We start from the raw sequence: 25367 nt of genomic DNA on the forward strand, positions 1-25367 counted from the left end.
ACCCCAACCTCCACCCCATCCCTGTCTGCCAACCTGACAAAGTTCCAATAGTCGTAGCTTAGAGTGTAAACTCACACAAGAAGGGGGGCACAGCACACACAGCAGCGGTGGCTCTATCTCTTCCGCTGCCCGCGTTCGGTAATCTCACTCTTCTTCCCGCCGGGGAGGCCAATGGCGATGGTCAGGCAGAGGAAGGAACGAGGGCCCGGCTGGTAGGTATTAGTCTTAGTTTATTCTGATTCCCTCTTCATCTGTCTCTCTCCCTTCTCCTTCTGTCTCTGCCCCTCTGTCTCTGCCCACCCTGCCCAATCTACAGTCTCATTATATCTCTCTCCAAGAGGAATTGGAGAAACAATTACACATAGGTGCGGTCACAATCAATAGGGGTGGAGAACAATAGGGGTAGAAATCTTAGCCTCAGGGAAGGCCGCTCCTAGAACAGATCCTCTCTCAGCATGAGGACCCACCCTAGAGCGGAATCCCAAGGGTGTGTCTCTCCTCTCCTTGTCCGACAAGCATATAAGCATATATAATATAAATCGAGTCATCCTAAGTAGGATTGGCAGAACACTAGATGAAGGACAACCATGCGAGCAAGCCGGGTTCCGCAAAGGATTCAGCACCATCGACCATATCCACACGATAACCAAGCTCATTGAGGTTTCTCGGGAGTTCAAGATGCCACTCTGTTTAACGTTCATTGATTTAAAGAAGACCTTTGATTCTGTTGAGATGGAAGCGGTCATTGAAGCCCTAGCCAATCAGGGCATTCAAGCCCAATACATCAGGATCCTCCGTGAGTTGTATTGCGGATTCACTACCAGGATCTCACCATTCTACAAAGAAGTGATCGTTGATGTCAAGAGAGGGGTTCGGCAGGGTGATACCATTTCACCGAAACTCTTCAGTGCCACCCTCGAGAACATCATGCGACGACTGGAATGGGAAGGAATGGGAGTGAAGATAGATGGTCGGCAACTACACCACCTCCGCTTTGCTGATGACATTGTTTTAATAACACCAAACATCAGCCAAGCGGCACAAATGCTGGCCGACTTTGACCGTGAGTGTGGAAAGGTAGGACTACAGCTGAATCTTACGAAGACAATGTTTATGAGAAATAGCCTCGTTCCTGACGCCCCATTATTCGCTCTCAATGGAACGACCATCTCCGAATGCAACAGCTATGTGTACCTAGGTCGAGAGGTCAACATGACAAATGACCTGGCACCCGAGCTGCACAGGAGGAAGAGAGCGGCTTGGAACGCCTTCAAGAACGTCGAAGAAATAGCTAAGAGGACAAAGAACCTCCGGCTCCGGGCACATCTCTTTGATTCCACTGTTCTTCCTGCACTAACATATGCCTCAGAGACCTGGGCCCTACGCAAACAAGATGAGAACGCTATTCAGGTCTCCCAAAGAAGAATAGAAAGAGCTATGCTTGGAATATCACGTTTCACTCAAATGAGAGAAAGAATCCGGAGTTCTGACATCCATGGACGAACAAGAATCAGGGACGCTGTCTCATTTGCCAAGGTGTCGAAAATCAGATGGGCTGGTCACGTAATGAGATTTAAAGATGACCGCTGGACTAGAGCTGTTACCGACTGGATTCCACAGGATGTCAAAAGACCGCGTGGCCACCCACCTACCAGATGGTCAGACTTCTTTGTCAAGATCATGAACGATCTGTTTGAGGCCCTTCATGTTCCCGGAGCGAACAGATGCCATTGGGCTACACTAGCACGTGACAAATGGAGACGTTACTGGCGCCCGCTCGAGCAAATCGACGACTAACGGGAAGTTAAGTGATTAAGTGATTATGGATACAGTAAGAAATATCTTAAACTTATAGAATTGCTCTCCAAGGGCCATCTCGATCTCAGACTACGGTGCTCAGGCCAGATAGTCTTTCCCACCCCTAGCAGGATCCTAGTCTTGTCGTTACCTTTGGATCATGACAGCATTTGTCTATGATCAAACTCTTAACTTATAGTTAAGAATCGTGGCACTTTGGTCTGGCCCATTTCGCTGCCAGGGTAGCTCACCTCTTGCCCTGGGTCCATTCAGTCCCTCGTCGGGACCCTGCTTTTGGGGTGTTAGGAACTAAGGGCAACTGAGGCTTAAGTTGAGAAAGCAGATGCCCAGGAGTGAATAATATTCAAGGCCAATCAAATCCTAAGTTACGAAGCATAATGTTAACGGTCTTCCTGTATCTATACAAAAAGGATATTACTTTAAGGTAAACTATTCATAAGGCATAAGGAGAGGAGAAAGGCAATATTTCACTTATACATATAAAATCATAGATTTCTGGGAAACTGATCTTACAAATTAACAAAGTCTGATTAAGGGGAAAGCTGATTAACTGGGTGGGAAGGAGAGCATAGGGAAGACTTTTTCATTCATCATCCTGTTATTCATCGATTGCCTCGAGCAGGCCCCAGTAAGTCTCTTTCATCCTAGCCCTGAGATTATATTCAAGGCTCTTTAGGAGAATGAGACCCATCATTGTTACTGGTATTTGGCATATTTGGTACGCCACGGGGAGTTTGCCAGACTCTGCCCTGTGGGCAGGCTACATTCGATAGCCTGCAAGTTTGTCCAAAGTAGGAATGAGATAATAAGATGTCATAAAAAGATGTCCTGATAAGATGTCACGCGGCCGCGAATACGGCAGCGCGGTTCCGGAAGCTGGATTTTATAGTCTCTGAGTCTTGGCCGCTGATGGGATCACACGGCGCCAGGGGGCCAGGTGGTGGGTGTGACCCCCGCCTACTGGAATTTGGAGGATCTGGGTGGAGGATGCTCAACTCCAATCCGAGTAGGCTTGGAGATCTCGGCCCCGGAACCCGTGTGGCTTTGTCCCTCTGCCAGTACCTTCATGTGTGCGGAGAGTGGTCTCGGCATGGTGGTGGCTGGTCCTTAAATAGGGAAGACTGTTTACAGATAAACGCAATGGAAGTGGAAGTGCTTCAGGAGCACTGTGATGGGTGTAACCAGATTAATGGGTGTAACCAGCTAAACCTAAGCTTCTTGTACTCCAACAGCTTAGATCTCATGTTTTCAGTGTTGTTGAGTGTGTGTTTTGGATATATGGCTATACCCCTCACCCATATCACCAGGATAATTGAAGCCTGGATGCCAGCTCACCTATTTCTTCCTGTTCTCTTCTTCTCCTTGATTTCTTTTCTTCTCTCTCCTTCTACTCTCTGAATAATGGGGCAAAGGGTGATCTAGGTATCTTTTACTTTCCTCATCCAGTGCTTTATAAGCCATAGATAAATGAGATCATCTTGTGTTTGTCTTTCTTCTTCTGGCTTACTTCATTCAACATATCTTCAGTTCCAACCAGCTTGTCGAAAATTGCATGATTTCATCATTCTGTGCAGTTGCATAGTATTCCATTGTGAATAACACACACACACACACACATATAACATATTTGCATAATCCATTCATTTATCATTGGACACTAGGTTGATTCCATATCTGAGCTGTCACTGTCACTGTCTCTGTCATCTCATTGTTAATCGATTTACTCCAGCGGGTGCCAGTAAAGTCTCCATTCGTCCCAGCCCTGAGGTTTTAGCAGCCTCTCGTTACTCGTCTTTCTCAATGCTGCCGTATTGGAGGCTCTTTCAGGGTCAGGGGAATGAGACTCATTACTGTTACTGTTTAGGGCATATCGGATACACACGGGTAGCTTGCCAGGCTCTGCTATGCATATCTGAGCTATTATACTGAACACAGCAATGAATAATGGTGTGCATATGTCCTTTTGAGAGAGTATTTTTATATTCTGAGTTAGATGCCCAAAAGTGGAATTGCTGGGTCATATTGCAGTTCCATTCTCAGTTTCTGAGAACTCTCCATACTGTTTTCCACAGGGGTTGTACCAGACAACATTCCCACCAGCAGTGCATGAGAGTTCCTTTTTCATCACATCCCCTCCAATACAGAGTGTTCCTACTATTTTTGATATGTGCCATTCTCGCTGGTGTGAGATGGTATCTCATTGTCGTCTTATTTGGATTTCTCTGATGATAAGTGATGCAGAGCATTTTTTCACATGCCTACTGGCCATATGCCTGTCTTCCTCTGAGAAGTGTCTATTCATTTCCTCTCCCCATTTTTGATTGGGTTTTTGAAATTTTTTTGTTATTGTTGATCTTTGTGAGTACTTTATATATCTTGACATCAAACCTTTATCTGATATATTGAATGCATATATTTTTCCCATTGTTAGCTTGTCTTTAAGTTTTATCCTGTGTTTCTTTTGCCATGCAGACGCTCTTTAATTTTGTGTAGTTCCATGTGTTTATTTTTTATTGTGTTTGCCTTTGACAGTGGTATCAGATCTGATACTACTGCTATACATATCATCATGTCATCTGCAAATATCAGATCTGATACCACTGGCAAAGGCACCCTTGAGGTACAAATCTTAAAGTGTTCTGCCAATATTTTCCTCAGTGTACTTTATAGTTTCTGGTCAGATCTCGAGGTCTTTGATCCACTTAATTGACTTTAGTGTGAGGTGTAAGAAATGGTAAAGTAAAGGTAAAGTAAAGGCCCTCCCGTTGATCATCGATTTGCTCGAGCGGGCCCAGTAACGTCTCCATTGGAGACTTTGTTGTTACTGTGTTTGGCATATCGAATACATCACGGGGAGCTTGCCAGGCTCTGCCGTGCAGGCGAGATACTCTCGGTAGCTTGCCGGGCTCTCCGAGAGGGGCGGAGGAATTGAACTCGGGTCGGCCATGTTGGCTGCGTGCAAGGCAAACGCCCTAACGCTGTGCTATCGCTCCGGCGTGAGAGGGGGACGGGAGCGCCTTGTTAGTAAGAAATGGATTCAGTTTTAATTTCTTACAGGTAGTTGTCCAGTTTTATTGAAGCCATTTTTACTCTATTTTGTGTATTCAGCTCTCCTATCAAAAATTAACTGCCTGTGTATATGAGGTTTTTTCATAGGGTATTCAGCTCTGACCCATTGATCAGGGGCCTTATATTTATTCCAGTACCACACAGTTTTGATCGTGATAGCTATAATACAGTTCAAAATTAGGTAATGAAATAATTTGCCATTTCTTATTTTTCAGTATGGCTTGGCTATTCATGATATTCTCCGATTTCCATACAAACTTTGTTATTGAATTTTCTAGATTCTGAAAGAATGTTGTCTGAAATGGATGGGGATTGCATTGAATCTATGTAATAGTTTAGATAGCATAGCCATTTAAACTTGCAGGCTATCGAATATAGCCTGCCCACAGGGCAGAGTCTGGCAAACTCCCCGTGGCGCACCAAATATGCCGAATACCAGTAACAATGATGGGTCTCATTCTCCTAAGAAGCCTTGAATATAATCTCAGGGCTAGGATGAAAGAGACGTTACTGGGGCCTGCTCGAGGCAATCGACGATTAACAGGATGATGAAATGAAATGAAAAGTCATTTAAAGAATTATTGTTATTATGATTTATGTTGTTATTATTTAATCATGAGTTTCCAGTCCATGAATATGGGATATTTTTCCATTTCCTAAGGTCTTCTTTGATCTCTTTCTTAAGTGACTTAAAGTTAATATGGTATAAATCTCCTGCTTCATTTGTTAAGCTGATTTCTAGATACCTAATGGTTTTGGGTACTGTTATAAATGACTCCTTGATCATGTTCTCCTCTGATTCATTCTTTGTATATAAGAATGTTACCATTTTGTGTGTTGATTTTGTGGCCAGCCACTATTATTTCAAGGAGTTTTATTGTGTACTCTTTAGGGTCTTCTGTGCATATCATCGTGTCATCTGCAAATAATAATAATTTGTGGTCTTCTTTTCCAATTTGGATCCCTTCAATTTTTTTCCTTTCCTGATTGCCATAGCCAAGACTTCTAATACTATGTTGAATAGAAGTGGAGAGAGTGGACATCCTTGCCTTATACCTGATCTCTGAGGGAATTATTTTACTTTTTCATCATTGAGGATGATACTTGCTGTGGGCCATCATTATCTCAAGTAAGGTTCCTTTCGCTCCTATTTTGTTGAGTTTTTTTAAAATCATGAATAGATAGATGTTGGAACTTGTCAAAGGCTTTCTCTGCATCAATTGGTATGATATGCTTTTTTATCTTTCCTTTTGTTAATGTAGTGTACTATGTAAATTGATTTGCATATGTTGAACTAATATTTTGTTAAGAATTTTTGCATCAATTTTTATCAGAAAGATTGGTCTAAAATTTTCTTTTCTGGAAGAGTCTCTGCCTGTTTTTTGGATTAGTGTAACATTAGCGTCATAGAAGGTTAGGGAAGGATTCCTGTATCTTCAATATTTTGGAAAAGCTTAAGGAGTAAAGGCAGTAAATATTTGAAAATTTGGTAGAACTCACTAGTGAATCCAGCTGAACTGGGACTTTTGTTCTCGGGGAGATTCTTAATGGCTTTTTCAATTTCCTTGCAGTAGTATTGGATTTTTTCAAATCTAGAGGGTCAGTAATCAAAGTAATTGCAGTAATATCTACCATTCATTAAAGATCTAATTAATGTGTTTCAAAATATCTAAGGTGTGCCAGGAGATGTAAGTATCAGTTCAATGTGACAGAATTTATTAGACTCCTCAGATGAAGAACCTAAGATTATAAAGCTAAGGAATGTACACAGATTCGCAGGTCTTATATAGAGCAGAGCTGAAGCTACATCTACTTCTGGTCTGAATTCTTTTTTCTTTTTTTTTAAATTCTTTGGAGGAGTGTCTGAGATCGTACCTGGCTGTGCTCAGGGATCACTCCTGGCAGTAATTGGGGGACTATATGTGGTGCCAGGCATCTAAACAGGGCTGGCCACATACCAGACAATCACCTTAGCCCGGTACCATCCCTTCGATGCTTAAATTTTTATTTAAAAAAATGGGGGGGCACACTCAGCATTGCTCATAGCTTACTCATGACTCTGTGCTCAGTGATCATTTCTGGAGATACTCTGAAGACCTGGACTGGAGCAATAGCACTGCGGGTAGGGCGTTTACCTTGTATGCAACTGACCTGGGTTTGATTCTTCCATTTCTCTAAGAGAGCCCGGCAAGCAAGTATTCCTCGCAAGGCAGGGCCTGGGAAGCTCCCCGTGGTGTATTTGATATGCCAAAAAACAGTAACAACAAGTATCCCAATGGAGACGTTACTGGTGCCCACTCGAGCAAACCGGTGAACAACGGGACAACAGTGCTACTTGTAATTGGTCTGTTTAGACTTTCTACTTCCTCCTTGTTTAGCTTTTTTATTTTTTCCTTCCTTCTTTCTTTTTTTTCTTTTAAATGTAATAGTACTGCTATTTATTCGGCCATTGATTAAGCTGATTGAATTGGACATGAACTCCACATTACTTTTTGTTTTTTAAATTGAATCCCCATGAGATATAGTTACAAAGCTTTCATATTTGAGATTCAGCCGTACAATGATCGAACATCCATCCACCACCAGTGTCCCCAGTATTTCATGCCCCCCCCCATCCCTGCCTCCATGGCAGGCAATTTACCCAAACTCTCTCTCTACTTTTTGCTTGAATTTTCCCACCACCATTCAAGCATGCCTGCCAGATGCTAGATCATTTACTATCCATTGCTCATTTAGAATATCCTGGGTGCTTCAGCCGTGCACTTCTGGAATCCTACATAGTAAATGGTTAGGTTCCAAAGACATTTCTATTGGGCACTAATCCATTTTGGGACTCAATTGGGTATCTCTGGACCAGGGCTTTTGGTGTGCTAAGATGGCACCCAGAGATACATTGTGGGTGTGACAGCCAGGTCAACAAATGGACGGGGAGCCAAGAAGGGACAGCCTGGCGCCTCTGCCGCCATGTAGCTTGGATACTTAGTCCTGGAACCCACCTGGCCATTGCTTGTGGAAGCTCTTGGTCGCTAAGATTCCATCTGGAGTAGGCAGGGAGATTGCACCTGCTCCATCTGGAATGCCCCAGTGAAATTGGCTCAGTATGGGGACCGGAAAGATGTCTGGTTCTGTGGTGTCTTCCGGGATTTGCTGCTGTGTCTCTGGCTTTTGATCTCTTTCAAGATTTATTTATGGGTCTCTGAAGCAAGGACAGTAATAAAGTTTACAGGGTGGTGCTGGAGTTGGTTCATGGGGGTGACTGCCAGTGCTTCCTCGTGTATTGGGAAGTGGGGGGAGTAGCCCACTCCAACTCCGTGAAAGCCTGGAGATTTCAGTCACAAACCCCGCATACCCAAATTTTCAGCAGATTATATCTTGGTGAGCTCCGTCCTGAGACTGTGGAGTCAAGCTGGGGGTATGGTGATGATTTTGGATTGTGAATGCAAGCGGCTGCTTGGGGGCTCTGCCTGGGCAGGCACAGGCCAACCTGCCCCCCTCTGATTTACCCCAGTCTGTTCAGCCATGCGTGGAGCTGAGATTAACTGTGGTTTTTGGTGTCTTTCAAGATTTATCTGTGGGTCTATGAAATAAGGCCAATGAATGAGCTTGTATAGCTGAAACGGAGAGGTGGTTTGTGAGCATGGCTCCCACATACTTAACTTTTGGCTGTTTAATTTTGGTAAACTTGGTCCCATATTGTTGGGGTCTGGCCAGAGGCACGGCGGCAATTTTGGAGTGTCAGAAAGCCTGAAGGCACCATCAGGCTACTGATGCACTTGCCCCACAGGTACAGGTTGACCTGTTGGAGGCATCATATCCCCTGCCTTGTTCAGCTTTGGGAGATTAAATGACTCTAAGAATTTATCCATTTTTTCTAGGTTCTCCAGTTTAAGAGCATAAAATTGTTCATAGTAACCTCTCATATTTTGAATTTCTGAAGGATCCATTGTAATTTCTCCCCTTTCATCTCTGATTTATTTGAAAGTGTTCTCTTTTTTCTTCATGAAACAAGGTTTGTCTATCTTGTTTATTTTTTTGAAGAACCAGCTCGTAGGTTCCTTGATTCTTCAAATTGCTTTCTTGGTTTCTGCTCTAGTTTTTATTATTTGTTGTTGAGGATTTCTGCTCTGGTTTTTATTATTTTCCTCCTTCTTCTATTTTTTGGAAAACTGTTCATTGTTATTAGTGGTGTGTTGAGATTTTCTATAATTATTATCCTGGTGTCTGTCTCTCTGTTGACTCTTCATAATTATTTTGTATGCTTTTCTGTCCCATATTTGGTACATATGTATTGATGGCTATTATATCTTTTATATTTAAAATTATATTTTTAAATGGTACTGATATTATCACTTTGTATTTGCAGTGCTGCTACACCATATTACCATCAGTGAGACAATTTCTCCAGCCTAAGGTCCCTCCCATGCTCTTCACTTTGTTAGTGTCCTTAACTCAGTTTTGTCTCAGGATTTATTGTCATCGGAGATTGTCTAATCTCTTGCTTTGTCATTATTTCTTCTTGATGTGTCAACCACTTGAATATGTAGTATCCAACTTTTTAGTTGATAATCTGTTTTATCAAACAAAAGCCTTGTTCCAGCCTTTCACTCTGAGTTTGTATTTGTCTTTATATCTGATGTGAAAGTCTTGTTTGCATTGCATAGACAGACCCTGCTTTTTTATTTATGTAGCCACTTAGTTTTTTTGATTGATGAGTTCAGACCATTCACGTCTAAGGTGAGTGTAGGTGATTCTTATTGCCCATATTATTTCCTGTTTTCTGTTGTTATTTCATAATTGGTTGTCTTTTCCCCATTGGTTTCTCTCTTTTCATGTGGATAATTTCCCTTGAAAATTCTCTCTCCTTCTCTGAACCTTGAAATTTTCTCTGAATTCTTGAAAACAAGAATCCCTGCCCCAGATTCTTGTTTTGAGGTTACCATGGAGATTCTAACATACTCATATCTAAAGCAGTATTTTCTGTGCTGGTAATGGCATATCATCATTTGACTATATCATTCTTTTGCTTTCTCCCCTCTTGTCTGTTGTTTTATATCACTGTTGTGCTGTTCTCATTTGGGCAACTGCATTACTATTTTGTTCCATGCTTGAGATATTCTTTACCTTTTGTCTCTTTTTCCATGTGGATTTCTTACACAGCAGTGATGACAGTGGTGTGCTTTTGTTTGTCTGAAAGGCCTTTGTTTTTCCAAAATATTTGAATGATAGTTTTTCCTGAAAAGACATCCTTGACTGGCATTTTTGAATATGCCACTCTTGTCTCTTCCAGCCTATGGAGTTTCTACTTAGAAGTCTGATGAAAAGTTTTTTCTTTTCCGTAACAACCTTCAATTTTTTCCCTTATCATTGACTTTTATAATTTAATATTTGTGTTCCTTGGTAGTTAGGCACTTTAGAAAAAAAGTTGAGTGTTATCTCTGTTTTTTACATTTATGCGTAAGGAAAAATATGAAATATTCTACTAATTTGTATGTCCTCATTTTCTAGGGAAGCTGCTGCTCTATCATTACAATTCTAGCAGATGTTCTACTGTAGTGAGCACTGTGCTCTTCTGATAGAGTAGTTGAGAGAAAGCATTTATAATTATCTTTGTTTGAGGAGGGTCAGACTTGGTGGTGGTCAGGGCTTACCCTGGCTCTGTGCTCAGGTGTCATTCATGGTGCTGCTCAGGGGATTATGTATTCTTGTGGGGATAGAACCAGACAGTAGCATTCAAGCCTTAACCACAAAACTCTCTGGCTCCAAAGCACTTTTTAATTTTGATAAAGTCAAACTTAGTTTCTCCCCTCTTTTCTTCTTACATGTGAGTAATCATTGTCTAACCCACACTCACACATCCCCCCCCCCCGCTTTATTTGAACAGTTTTATCACATATTTAAGTGATTCATTCTGAGCTATTTTTTAGCATAATTTGAGATAGAAGTACATATTAGGTTTTGTCTGTCAGTGTTCCAAGTACCATTTGTTAAGAAAATGAATCTTCCCCCCAATAAATTGTCTAACAGTCTGTTGACAATCAATTCCCCATAAACTTATGGATTTAGGGTTTGTTGATCTATATAATTACCTTTATGTAAGTTTCGTGCAATTTTGTTTGGATGTATAAATTCTTCCACCCTTTTTCTTTTTAAAGATAGCTTTGTATCCTTTGTAGTTCCACTAGAATTTTAAAATCAGCTTTTTTGTTTGTTTTTGCATTTCAGCCTCTCCTAGCAGTGATTAGGGCTTACTTCTGGCTCTTCACTCAGGGATTACTCCTGGCAAGCTCAGAGGGCCAGATGGGGTACCAAAGATGAAACTCCGGTAGACTGCATGCAAGGCAAGCACCCTATCTGCTACAGCTTCTGAAAAAAAAAGCATCTGGGATTTTGATAGGGGCTGCACTAAACATAAACAAATCTGTGAAATAAGGGTTTTGATTAATGAGCATAGAATATTTCACTTGTTTATTTCTGCTTTAATTCGTTCCCCAATGTTATGGTATTTCACCTGTTTGGTTAGATCTTTTCAACTTATTTCATTCCTTTGGATATTATTATAAATTTAATCAGTCCTTAATTTTTTACTGTTAGCATTTATAAAATTGACTTTTTATATTTTTAATTCTGAATATATACTTTATTTCTAGTGACTTGTAATAAGTCTCTTAACATTTTTATATATAAAATCATGTTGTAGACAAATAAGAACAATTTTTCTTTTTCCTTTCTGATATCTATGCTTTTTGTTTCTTTTTGTTCCCTAATTATTTTGTTCCCTAATTAAGAATCTCCCCTGTAGCCCAGGAACTTGGGGCAGCCACATCCCACAGCCACCAAGTAAACTCATCAGCTGTGTGCTACAGATTCAGGTGACATTGCCACATGACACCTCCAAATTATACAATCCCAGCACACCAAATTAGATGGGAGATTAACATAGAAGCCAACTGAGTAACAGTAAACAAATAATAACACAGAAGGCTCAACTAACAACAAACAACATAGTAAACCTTCAGGCAAAGACTAATGACCCCATGGTAAGACACAATAATTTTCACAAATTGTCTTTTACTGAGTATTATTGCTTATTAGCCATTTAGTTGTAACAATCAATAAAGTGTATCGTTTGTGCCTGCTTCATGGCAGACTTGGGAGGCGGTTGGGAAAATGGGGGCAACGGGGAAGGGAAGGTCACACTGGCCATGGGATTGGTATTAGAACACTAATGCCTGAAACAACTGTATTATGAACAACATTGTAAACCATGGTGTTTAAATAAAAGTTAAAACAAACTGAAAAATGTGAAAAAAAAGAATCTCCAGGACAAAGTTGAATAGATATCTGAGAATGCAAGTCCTTGTCATTTTCTTCATCTTATGAGGAGCCTTTTTAGCCTCTCGCCAATGTTTCTCGCCATTGAATATTGAGTTACTCTAGCATTTTTGTGCTTTGTTTTTATCAGGCTGAGACATTCTATTCTTAGTCTATTGAGTTTTTGTATCATGAAAAGTTGAATTTTGTCAACTACTTATGCATCTGGGCTGGAGCGATAGTGCAGCGGGTAGGGCATTTGCCTTGCACACGGCCAACCCGGGTTCAATTCCTCTGCCCCTCTCAGAGAATCCGGCAAGCTACCGAGAGTATCTTGCCCGCAAGGCCAAGCCTGGCAAGCTCCCTGTGGTGTATTGGATAGGCCAAAAATAGTAACAGTAACAACAAGTAACAACAAGTCTCACAATGGAGACATTACTGGTGCTCACTCGAGCAAATCCATGAACAAAGGGAGGACAGTGCTATAGTGCTACTTATGCATCCACCGAGATGTGGTACTTTGTCTTGTTCTGTTGGTTTGTTGTATTATTCTGTTAATTCTTGTTGTATTAATTGACTCTTACATGTTAAAGCAACTTTGAATTCACAGTAAATCACACTTGATCATCAGGTATGATCCTTTCTATACATCATTTTAATAATTTTGCTAATATATGTAAAGATAAAGGTAAAGGCCCTCCCGTTGATCATCAATTTGCTCGAGCGGGCCCAGTAACGTCTCCATTGGAGACTTTGTAATTACTGTGTTTGGCATATCGAATATGTCACAGGGAGCTTGCCAGGCTCTGCCGTGCGGGCGAGATACTCTTGGTAGCTTGCCGGGCTCTCCGAGAGGGGCGGAGGAATTGAACTCGGGTCGGCCATGTTGGCTGCGTGCAAGGCAAACGCCCTACCACTGTGCTATCTGAGTCATTATTTTATATACCACCTTGTTACTTTTGTTCTTTGGTGATACAGCTTTAACATTAATTTACTTTCACATATTTAACCAGGAGTAGGGAATAGATGGCCCATAGGCTCAAAAGTTCTCATAAAATCATGTGAACTGGCCCTGGTACATGATGAGACAGATATTTTTTGTCTGTCCTCTGATTGTGCCTCCTCTGCCTCTATTGTGTGGTCTGTGAATAATTTTTATAAATTTCCAAGTGGCCTTGGCAGAAAAAGTTTCCCCACCCGGTATTAAACTATTGTAAATAGTCTACATTACAGTGCTGCTTCCTTCTAATGTTATGTATCTTGCTTATTCTTCTTATACATACATACTGATGCCTATGTCATACTGTCCGCATGCATCCTGTGTTTGGTTGCATGTAGGCTCCCGAGGCCCGAGCCTCGCTCTGCTGAGCTAAATGTGCTCTGCAATGTGTGTTGTACTCTCAGCCAGGACTTTCCCTCTACATTCTGTTTTGTGCGCTTGTAAATTTTGCTCTATGTGCTTAGATACAGGCATTATGTAGTGAGAAAGAGAGAATATTGAGCTCAAGGCTAAAATCCAAGTTGCTTTCAAGGATGTAGGTTGAAGACACAGACGTTGATCAACCTGTGCTGGGGCGTGTGGTTCCCATAGGCATCCCAGAAAGGGTCCTGTCTGGAAGCAGTAGATGAAAGCTCACTGGAGGCAGGTCCTTTCTTGCAAGGGTGTGAAGAGGATGAAAGACATCTGCAAATGTGTGATGCTAGAAACATTCTCTGGGCCTGCAAGATGCAAATTCAGTATTAGTCTCATTTTCAGGCAAACAACAACAGTTTCTCCTCCTCACCCAAATATACACAATACACACAACTCAAGCGCACTGATAAATGGTTTCTCAACTTAAGAGAGCATCATCAAAATCTATCTCTTAGGTGCTGTAGCACTTTTGACGTCTGAGAATAGCGAGGATGTCCTGTAGTGAACCAATTGGTTCATTCACTCTGTGGCATTTTTTAGGCCACCTTTGTGGCCGCACACTAAGCCAGATGTGAAGCTGGATGTCGCAGAGGCCCGTCCCCAAGGAGTGCTCCTCGAAGAAGAGTGAGCTTCACACTCAAGTTTCTCAGTGTATCGAGAGAAACATTGAAAAGTAAGAAACTCCAATAATTAGGTGATTTTTTGTTTTGTTTGGGCACTTCACCTGCTGTTTTAAGGGCTTACTCCTGGCTCTGTGCTCAGGGATCACTTCTGGCAGGGCACAAGAGGCCATATGGGGTGTTGGGAATTGAACCTGGATTGACTGCGTGCAAAGCAAGTGTCCTATCTGCTGTACCATCACACGAGCTTGGTTAGGTGATTGTTTAAAGACTGTATGGTCTTTAGCTGATTTTGCATATAATCATCTGTTTGGTTTTCTTTGAAACAAAATACACTGTATTTACAGATCTGTGATCACGGTTAATAGTTCATTTAAAGACAGATAATTTTATTTAAAGATTCTTAATTTTTATTTTCATCATTTATTTCATCATTCGCCATTATACGTTCAATTTCAACTATAGGCGAAGCTGGGATCCACTTTCACCAGTCCATAATGCACAAAAGAAGCACACAGATTTGGTCTCACCAAGAATACCATCTTTTTGAATCCCTATTTATCTGTTTTTAAGCTCTCTGAAGCTGGTTGTTCTGCAAACAAAATATAGTTGTTTTCCCACTTGGCTGACCAGGTTCCTGCTAGGACATCACTTGCGTTTTGCAGAGTCAAGCGTCTGTCACCCCAAGAGGGATTTCCTCAGTCTCCAGCTGGATTGTAAAGCGCATCTTTCCTGCTCCATTCTGTTCAGCTCAAGTCCCTCCAGCTTGGGTGCTAGAAAGAGAACAGTGGATCTGATGGGTCTTAGCATTTGCCCTGGACCCCCTGTTCCCAGGCTTGAAAGAGAGGGGATGGTAGACACTCACCTTACAAGCAAGTCACTAGTGACCACCCTGGCGCTTCCAGAAGGGAACACGGGCAAAGAAGAAATGCCACGGGAGCGTGGGCACAGCCTGTCCGTTGAAGTGAATATTGAGGTCTTTGTACATAGTTAAGAACTTGGGGGTATGTAACCAGGTTGTGGGCCTTTTCCTACACATTGTTTCTATACATATAATGGATTGGAACCCTTAAAATACCATAGGAACATCCATCCCCACTCTGCCCAGAAAGAAGCTTTTGTAGACGTTTTCAACACAGGCTGCAACTGACATTGGAATTTGTCATCGGCTGAGGAGGAGCTGTGGTGGGGAGCAAGGCCCAGGAAGCATCTGTGGGTGCAGGACTCTGGTTTTGGGCACTACCAAGGGCATGGTCTGCAAGGGGCCCGCAGCCTCAAGACCTGATGAGTGTTCGGGAACCCAGAAGAGGCCCATAGGTCCTCTCCAGAGTGAAAAATAAGTCTTCCACGGTGGGGGCAGGCAAGTAGCGGGTGCAAGAGGAAGAGGACAGGAGCTCACCGAGGGCAGGGGCGCGAGGGGCGGTGGGGTGCAGGTACCTGCTCTGCTCTCCCAGGACTCCTGCTGTGCGTGGAGGAATCTGCATTCTCTAGGGCATGTTGCTGGGCCACCAAAGCCACTTCCTTGTGTCACCTGGGACGTATCTGAAGCGTCCAACTGCACGGCCACTGCTTATGGCCTGGCCGTGCTCTGGCCCTCGCTGCACGACGCCTGTCTTCTGGGGGAGGCTGGGCCGCCTGTGCTGAGGTGCTGCCAGCTCTGTTCAGTGCACAGGGAGAGCGGAAAGTTCAGCTCTGGCGACTCTGCTGAGACCTTTGCCCCTTTGTTCTGTTCTCTTTATCGCTGTGGAGAAGTCCTGGGACATGACAGAGCCGGAGGCAGGTGAAAGATGGAGGGCTGTGATGGCGGGAAGGCAGGGGGGTGGGGGGGGAGCAGAGGGGGGCTGCAGCCACTCCCGGGCTTGAAATAATGACTGCAATAGAACCACGAACTGTGGTACCTGGCAAAAGAAGAAGAATGAGAAATAGGTGTGATTTTAAAAACATAAGCACCTTAAAAATTTTTTTTTATTAGTGAAAAACCATGAGGTACAGTTGTAGACTTATAAATTTTTGTGCTTGGGTTTCAGTTATACAATGATTGAGTATCCATCTCTTCACCAGTGCCCATTCTCCACCACCAATGATCCCAGTATCCCTCCCACCCCCCATCCCCCCATCCCACCCTGCCTCTGTGGCAGGGCATTCCCTTTTGTTTTATCTCTCATTTTGGGTGCTGTGGTTTGCAAAAGAGGCATTGAGTGGCAATCCTGTTTGGTCTATAGTCTACTTTCAGCATGCATCTCCCATCCTGGGAGAATCCTCCCAACACCCTTTACTTGGTGCTCCCTCCTCTATCTGAGTTGCCTTTTCCCCTAGCATGTGCGGCTAGCCTCCAAGTCATGGAGTGAACCTCCGGTACTTATCTGGGCTATTCTTGGGATAAGCACCTTTTTAAAAAATGTTTTTATTTTATTTTATTTTTTTACTGAATCACCATGAGCTATACAGTTACAGAGTTGTTCGTGATTGGGTTTCAGTCATAGATGATCCAACACCTGTCCCTTCACCAGTGTACATTTCCCACCACCAATGTCCCCAGTTTCCCTCCCCCACCATTTCAATTCCAGCCTGCCTTTGTGGCAGTCAATGACACTTTTCTTCTCTCTCTCTCTCTCTCTCTCTCTCTCTCTCTCTCTCTGTGTGTCTCTCTCTCCTTTTGGCATTATGTTTTGCATTATAGGTACTGAAAGGTCATCAGGTTTGTCCCTTTACCTACTTTTGGCGCTCAGTTCTTGTCCAGAGTGACCATTGTTGTGGTGGTCCCCAATCACTACCACCACCTGTGGCAAGCTTTCAACTGAGGACCAGTTCTCCTGACCTTGGGTCTTTGTCTCATATTGGAGCACCATTTGGTGTGTGCTTGTTTTTCCTGGGGATTTTGGGTTGTCATATCCAGCTGTGTTCAGGGGGCCTTTGCAGACTGCCACATGCAGGGAGGGTGCCATAACCTGCCTGTCTCCCAGTCTGAGCACCTTTCAAACCTCCCACATGAGGTGGGGCTTGGCTGGTTTGCAGAGTGACTTTTGCATCCTGCCTGAGGCTGGTGGTTCCTTGGCACCTGGGCCCCCCACGCTGTCCCTCACAGCAAGGCAAGGACCCTGTCTCTTGGGGCTCCTGCCCTCAGCCCCGTGTGGCCTTATATCACCACATTATTCACCTCAGTGAGAAACAAGTGTGAGTTTCAGGCGCCCCAGGCTCAGTGGGTGGAATTGGCCCATCAGACTTGAACATACACTCTCTCACACACATCTGCCTCTCTCTGTCCTGCCTGGAAACATTGTATTAAAATGTCCAAAAAATGGAAATCTTTCCCATATGTGGGATAAAACAAAACACAGGAAGAGAGTAACAACAGAGCAAAGTCATCTGAACTGAAGATTTTCTCTATAAAACTGAGCTTCATGTTCGTGGGGGGGAGGGGTGTTGTAGTTGGGAGGGTCTTTGGGGCACAGGTGAAGGGAGGTCTCTCTGTGGGTGGGTCTGCTATTGGAATGATGTATGAGTGAAACATATGATGAGCAGTATTGTGAGATCTCAATAAAAATAGTTTAAAAAGGTATTATTAAACCTCAATAAAATGATTTAAAAAATAAAGAAAAATATTCAGAGGAGGCTGGACATTTTGAAAGTAGCATTATGATTACTTAAGTGCTGGTTGGCATATCATGTCCATGCCACACCCCATTTTTCAGACTGAGATATCCTGTCATATCCAGCTGGCCGTCTCCATGGCACCCAGACTGTGGCTTAGCTGCCAGTTGACAGGGCCGCTTCGGCAAGAAGCTCTGTCCTTTGGATTCCCCAGTTTCTTCCTTTGAGTCCCTCTAGGAAAAGCTCGAGGTTCTCCCTATGCCTAGCAAGAGGCAGGGATAATATGACTCCAGCCTTGTATCCCGGGTCCGTTAGCAAACTTACCAAAGATGGACATGTTCTTGTTCCCAGAATGGGACAGTTAAAACTGCTGGGGATAAATAGAGCATTTGGTGATAGGCAGCAAGCTACCGAGAGTATTCGATATGCCAGACACAGTAACAACACAGTCTCCAATGGAGACGTTACTGGGCCCGCTCGAGCAAATCGACGATCAACGGGAGGGCCTTTACCTTTACCTTGGTGATAGGCTATATGCTTTGTAAAAGCTACTTTTAAAATTTTATTTTATTACATGGGCTTTGGAGGACCACACCTGGCTGTGCTCTGGGTTTACTCCAGGCTCTGTGCTCAAGGATCACTCCTGGTGGCATTTGTGGGACCATATGTGGTGCTGGGGATTGAACCCAGGTCAACCTCATGCAAAGCCAGCACTCTTCCTGCTGTATCTCTCTGGCCCAATGTTCATGATTGATAAGTAGAGAATGTTTGGATCATCCTCAGTGTCAGCCTGAGAGGACTAAGGTCAACTCTGGCACCTCAGCCTTCCCCAAATTCATTGTCCTTCTTGCTCTTTATAGTTTTTCTTCTCCACTGGCGTCTAAATATTAGACTTGAGTTAGGTAAGGGCCCACAAATTCTTTCCTCTGTCAAAGTCTTTTTTCCCCATATCTTACCATTTTTTTTCCATTTTGTACTACGTATAAGTAGTAAGTATTAGTTGGGAAATTAAATATTTGAGCCCCCCTTTTAAGTGTGAGAGCTCATTGTAACTACTTGTAATAAATAGTTTTCCCCTGAGTGCTTGAGAACAGATGACTGGTTAAAGAAACTTTGGTACATATCAAAATGGAGTACTATGTAGCTGTTAGAAAGGATGAAGTCATGAAATTTACATACAAGTGGTACTACATGGAAAGTATCATGCTAAGCGAAATGAGTCAGAAAGAGAGGGACAGACATAGAAAGATTGCATTCATCTGGGGAACATAAAGTAACAAAATAGGAGACTAACACCCAAGAATAGCTGAGATAAATACCAGGAGGTTTACTCCATGGCATGGAGGCCAGCCACACACTCTAGAGGTAAAGGCAGCTCAGATAGAGAAGGGAGCACCAAATAAAGGGTGTGGGAATATTCACCCAGAATTGAAGATGCATGCTGAAAGTAGACTATAGACTGACAATGATTGTAACTCAATTCCTCTTTTGCAAACCACAGCACCCAAAAGGAGAGAGAGAACAAAAGGGAGTGCCCTGCCACAGAGTGGGATGGGGAAATGGGGGGTGGGAGGGATACTGGGATTCGTGGTGGTGGAGAATGGGCCCTAGTGGAGGGATGGGTACTCGATCATTGTATAACTGAAACCCAAGCACAAAAATTTGTAATTCGGGGCTGGAGTGATAGTACAGTGGGTAGGGCGTTTGCCTTGCACGCGGCCAACCTAGGTTTGATTCCCAGCATCCCATATGATCCCCTGAGCACCGTCAGAATTAATTCCTGAGTGCAGAGCCAGGAATAACCCCTGTGCATTGCCGGCTGTGACCCAAAAAAGCAAAAAAAAAAAAAACCAAAAAAACAAACAACAACAACAAAAAACTGTGCATTCAAACACATGCACTCCTCAGGGGCCAAAGACACACATTAACCGGCTGAGTACTTTCTTTGCATGCAAGAGGTTTGATCCCTGGGAAAGACACCTGAGCAACAAGCCTGGAATAGCCCTTAGCACTGATGGGGATGGAGGAGAGGGGAAGGGGTGGGGGTGGGAAAGATTAAGACAACAGTTAAGGGGGCTGGAGCAATAGCACAGTGGGTAGGGGCTTTTGCCTTGCACACAGCCAACCTGAGTTAGATTCCCAGCATCCCATATGGCCCCCTGAGCACCACCAGGAGTAATTCCTGAGTGCAGAGCCAGTAATAACCCCTGTCCATTGCCGGGTGTGACCCAAAAAGAAAAAAAATTGTAATTCTACAACTGTACCTCATGGTGTTTCACTAATAAAAATTTAAATAAATAAATATGATCATGTCATAAAAAAAGAAATAGTTTTCCAAATAAATGGGAGTCAGAAACTGTTGAGTAGGGGAAGATATTAGATAGAAGTCATGTTGGGCCCAGGGAGCAGTCTTAAAGAGCTAGAGGTTTGATCTTGGCACCTCTGGGCATCATAGGGGCAAGTCCCAAGAACTGAATTGAGAGGCTGGAGCACAGTGTGTAGGGCATTTACCTTGCACGCGGTCAATCCAGGATCGATTCTCAGCATTCCACATGGTCCCCTGAGCACTGCCAGGGGTAATTCCTGAGTGTTGAGCCAGGAGTAACCCCTGTGCATTGCCAGGTGTGACCTAAAAAGCAAATAAATAAATAAATAAATAAATATAAAAAAAGAACTGAGTTGAGAGTTACCACTGAGCATGGTTGAATGTGGGCAGAAAAACAAAACCAAATAAATAAAAGTCAACCCAAGAAAGCAGGGCCAATGAACTCGACATTATATTGCAGAAGTATCAACCAGCATTTGCTTTATTTTCTTCATAGGTCAGAGATTTTGGGGAGAAAGATTTCCAAGCAGTGTTGAGGTCCCAGGGAGCACCCTACAGTGCTCACCAGACTTTGAAGTGTGGGTTTGTTGTGGGCCTGGACTGGCCTGAACTCTGCCGCAGGTGGTACTCAGCACTTACTCCTTGATCTGCACTCAGGAATCACCCCTGGTAGTGCTTGGGGTACCGTCTGGGATGTGACGAATCAGACTTGGGTTGAGCACTCTATTCACTGTGCTATCTCTCTGCCTCCAACTTGGAAAGAATTTTCATGGGTATAAGACAATCAGAAGTTCACAGTGTATGTACACAAACACTTGCCTAGAACTCTGAGGGAAGAAACAACAGTAAAATGTTACACGTTTTCTCTGATTGTAGGACTCTGGGTGATTTTCAATTCTTTATCTTCTAAAATTTCTACTGTGAACAAGTGATATGCATAATTTTTATGTAAATTTTTAAAAAAATTTTATTAGTGAAACACCATGAGGTACAGTTGTACACTTAAGAATTTTTGTGCTTGGGTTTCAGTTATACAATGATGGAGTACCCATCCCTCCACCAGTACCCATTCTCCAGCACCCCTAATCCCAGTATTCCTCCCATCCCCCATCCCCCATCCCATCCTGCCTCTGTGGCAGGGCACTCCCTTTTGTTCTATCTCTCCTTTTGGGTGCCGTGGTTTGCAAAAGAGGAATTGAGTGACAATCATGGTCGGTCTATAGTCTACTTTCAGCATGCATCTTCCATCCTGGGTGGATCTTCCCAACACCCTAATTTTTTAAAAAAGCATAATTTTTAAAAACTAATTTTCGAAGAAACTAACTTAACCTGCTCTGCATCTGTTGGTGAAGCATTTGATATAGTTACTTGTTTGTCATTAAATGGCCTGGGTCAGCGGATGGCTAGTTGCCTATGTGCCTAATCTTGAAGAGTGGGTTTGTTGTGGGCCTGGACTGGCCCGGACTCTGCCCCAGAATGTGTCTTTGCTGGTGTGAGCAGGCAAGATCAGAGGCAAGAGCACTGTCCACCTCCACTTTGCTCACCATGGATTTAGCAACATGCCGAACAGTAAGACAGTAGCTGTAATACGATTTCTTGTTGCATTTCAGTGAGCTGACTATGATTTCCACGAGGGTGATGGATGTCAAGCTTCGGGAAGCTGCAGAGGGACTTGGGGAGGACAGCACAGGTAAGACCCTCCCTCCCTCTGCTCCAGCAGCCCCTAGGGGTGTGGGAAGGGCAGAGCAGCCAGCCCCAGCCTGTGGGGTGTGGAGAGTCAGGGCTAAAGAAAATAGGATGAAGGAAGGAATAAGATGAAAGCAGAAATGACAATAGTGAAAACAGTCAAAGGGATTGAGTAAAATCAAGCCTCTTTCTTTTTTTTCTTTCTGGGTCACACCCGACAATGCACGGGGCTTGCTCCTGGCTCTGCACTCAGGAATTACTTCTGGCGGTGCTTGGGGGACCACATGGGATGCCAGGGATTGAACCCGGGCGCAGGGCCTAATGCTGGCTCTGTGATCAGCGATCACTCTTGGTGGACTTGGGGGACTATATCTGGTTTCAGGTATTGAACTAGGGTTAGCTGCATGCAAGCCTTAACCTCTGTCCTATAACTCTGGCCTTAAAATTTAGAAATCTAGATAAAAACTTAATTTACCTGAGATTGAGTAAGATCCTCACATGTGCAAGGCATGTGGTGTGCCAGCCCCTAGATAAAAACACTCTTAAAGATACTTTTAAGAAATTATGAGACTTGAAAAAGAAAAAAGTGTAATGCAGAAAGGTAAACATAATGCCATTTCTATCTCAGGTCAGTCACCAATCTCAGAAGCCTTTAGCAGCCCTCTGAGGATGTGGGAGGAACCTTCCAGACCTAGGTGGCCTGGGAGATGCCCCTCAGTTCTCTGCCAGGAGGGCCAGTGCTCAATGCCAGGACTTAGGATTTGTGTGCTTAGGCTCTGCAGTGGGCCCTGGGATGGTGTCTGGGGGAGTCCCAAGTGCCACCAGGCAGTGCTCAGGAGAGCAGGTAGTCTCAGAAGGCAGACTAAGGCTGCCTTAATCCACAGAGTCTCTGTCCCTTTGAATAGCAGTTCTGTGTTTTCTTGGGGTGAGAGTGAATAGAGGGAGTCAGATATCAAAGCACAGGGCCCAGTTGAGATTGATTGTCACAGCAGCTAAAAGCCACAAGTGCGGGTACCTACACACCACTGACAGGAGTGTGGAAGGGAGCAGCCAGCTGGGAACTGTCTTGGCAGTTTCTTATAAAATTGGACTATGTGAATTTTATGACTAAGCAACCATGCTCCTAAATATTTACCTGAGAAATTAAACCTTACATTTAAGAATAATCCATAGAAACCTTATTCATAGTTGCAAAAATGGTTAACTTCATTCATAATTGCCTTGGTTAAATCATCTGGTTTATTCCAATGTGATGGAATAATTGGTCACCAGCACTCCAGAGGAGCGAGCAGCTGACATAGAGCATGGGTGAATGCCTAATGCAGCAGTGTAGGACACCAGGGGCAAAGGACCCTAGTGTTTGAAGCCATCTGCCTATGTGACATCATGTGACATTCTGGAAATGGCAAGGCTGGGACTCTGAGGAGGACATTCTCCACCATGCGGGAGATGGCATCATTCAGATTCTTGATCTTGGTCATGATTTCATAATTGTATGTACACCAAAAAAAATGAATTATATTTAATTCTAAAAATTATTTGCCAGATAAAACATATTAAGTGGATTTTCTAGAAATAAGTGTAGCCAATTGAAAGTTCAATAGATGAGCTTAATAGCAGATTATATCAGTTAATGATTAATCACAAATTAAACAGAATGATAGACTGGCAGAAGAGGGCTGGGGACACAGAGGAGAGTGAGAGGTTTGACGTGTCTGAGAACGGTCTGAAGAAAGGACAGAGTGCCCTACCGAGGTCACGGGTTGCCCCCCATGAGCGGCTCTCCAGCACGGCCATGGCTCCAGAAGCACAAGGACTTAATGCAGAGCCCAGCAGCTTGCGGCAGAAAAGTGAATGGACTATGTGTTAATCCACGGCACCATGCCTCCAGAGCCACAGTAACCAATCTCATAATTATCTTGCTCTTGTCAGAAATACTTTCAAGCTTAATAAGTAAAATATCAGAAATCCAAAATCGCACAGCTGCTATCGCGACCACGTGACATAATTTGGTTCTTGTAACCAGCTGTAGAAAACAAATTATTTCGCAATGCCTTTTCAGCAGGTCTGATTTTGGGGTGTAAACTCTAAACAATAATGGTGCATCTTTTGTCGAAACAATCAATCTTATCAAAGTAGATAGAGTGCTAATTAGAATTCATCTGCCTCACAGGCATTGGGAAGGGTGGGGGGGCATATATAGGGGTTCTTGATGGTGAAAAATAAGTATTGATGACGGGAAATGTGTTTGATTATTGAATGACTGAGACTTAAACCTGAAAGCTTTGTAACTTTTCCCACAGTGATTCAATAAATAAATAATAAATAAATAAATATGTAAAAAAAATGGGCTGGAGCGATGGCATAGTGGTAGGGCATTTGCCTTGCACGTGGCTGTTCCAGTCGACCTGGGTTCAATTCGTCCACCCCCTCTGAGAGCCTGGCAAGTTACCAAGAGTATCTTGCCTGCATGGCAAAACCTGACAATACCTGTGACGTATTCAATACGCCAAACACAGTAGCAACAAGTCTCACAATGGAGATGTTACTGGGCCCTCTCGAGCAGATCGATGAACAACAGGAGGACAGTGCTACAGTGCTACAGTGCTTTAATAGAAAATACATAGAGATATATGAAGAGCTCAGCTAATTCCCAAAAGTCTAAATGAAAGGAAATGATATGGAATGGAACTGTAGAACAATAAGAATTTATTTTAAAAATATTTAAAATAAGCAGGTGGGGACTGAAGAGATAGTATAGTAGGTAGGGTGCTTGCCTTGCATGTGGCCAATCCAGGTTTGATCTCCTGCACTCCTATGGTCCCCTGCCTGCTGTACTATTGATCTGGCCCTGTTTTGGGGTTTTTGAAAGATCAGAACAAAAGAATGGAAATAGGAGTAGATTATTTCAATGTATTTTCTGTCATGTCTGCTATGATTTCTCAGGTCATCACTGAGATCACAGAGTTTGAAGCCAAATCTTACAAACTAGTAGTGGAAAGAAATGATTTTTATTAACTAATTTGAGTAGATTAAGCAAAGCACACAAATTAGAGACCTTGTTTTAGTTTTTGTTTGGTTTGGGGGCCACACCCAGCAGTGCTTAGGGCTTACTCCTGGCTCTGTGTTCTGGCTCTGTGGTGGGATCAGGGATCTTCCCGAGCAAGGCCAGCACCTTACCTCCGTGCTATCTCTTTGACATGCAGGCTGTTTGAAATAGAGTATTAGTAATCACACCAAATGCAAAGTAGGCTGATGACAGTAATTGTTCCCATCAAGATTTGATGATCAGAGACGAAGAGGTAGATTAAAGACTGAATTGCATGATCTTACATGCTCTCAGATCCTCCAGATTCTCCCAGGAGCTACCTCAGAACATTGAGCTTGGAGTAGCCCCTGAGCACTGCTGGGTGTGGCACAAAAACAAAGAAAATGGAGGAGAATAAGTTAGTTTTAGTTTTAATTCTAAAACTAAAATTTAAATACAAGGTCTCAAAGTTGAAAGCAACAGAACAGAGAAATATAGACTTTG

General features: G+C 43.2%; 1 protein-coding gene across 1 annotated transcript in view; it reads left to right on the forward strand.

The window, feature by feature from the left end:
- Positions 1 to 25367, forward strand: part of CRACDL (CRACD like) — a 147235-nt gene that overhangs the window by 63605 nt on the left and 58263 nt on the right. Inside the window, exon 2 of the mRNA XM_056116679.1 lies at positions 21760 to 21839. Coding sequence (XP_055972654.1) covers positions 21770 to 21839 — 70 coding nt within the window. The 5' untranslated portion in view covers positions 21760 to 21769. The remainder of the gene's footprint in view (positions 1 to 21759; positions 21840 to 25367) is intronic.

Source organism: Sorex fumeus, unplaced genomic scaffold, assembly GCF_029834395.1.
Source record: "Sorex fumeus unplaced genomic scaffold, SorFum_2.1 ptg000033l, whole genome shotgun sequence".
Classification (NCBI taxonomy): domain Eukaryota; kingdom Metazoa; phylum Chordata; class Mammalia; order Eulipotyphla; family Soricidae; genus Sorex; species Sorex fumeus.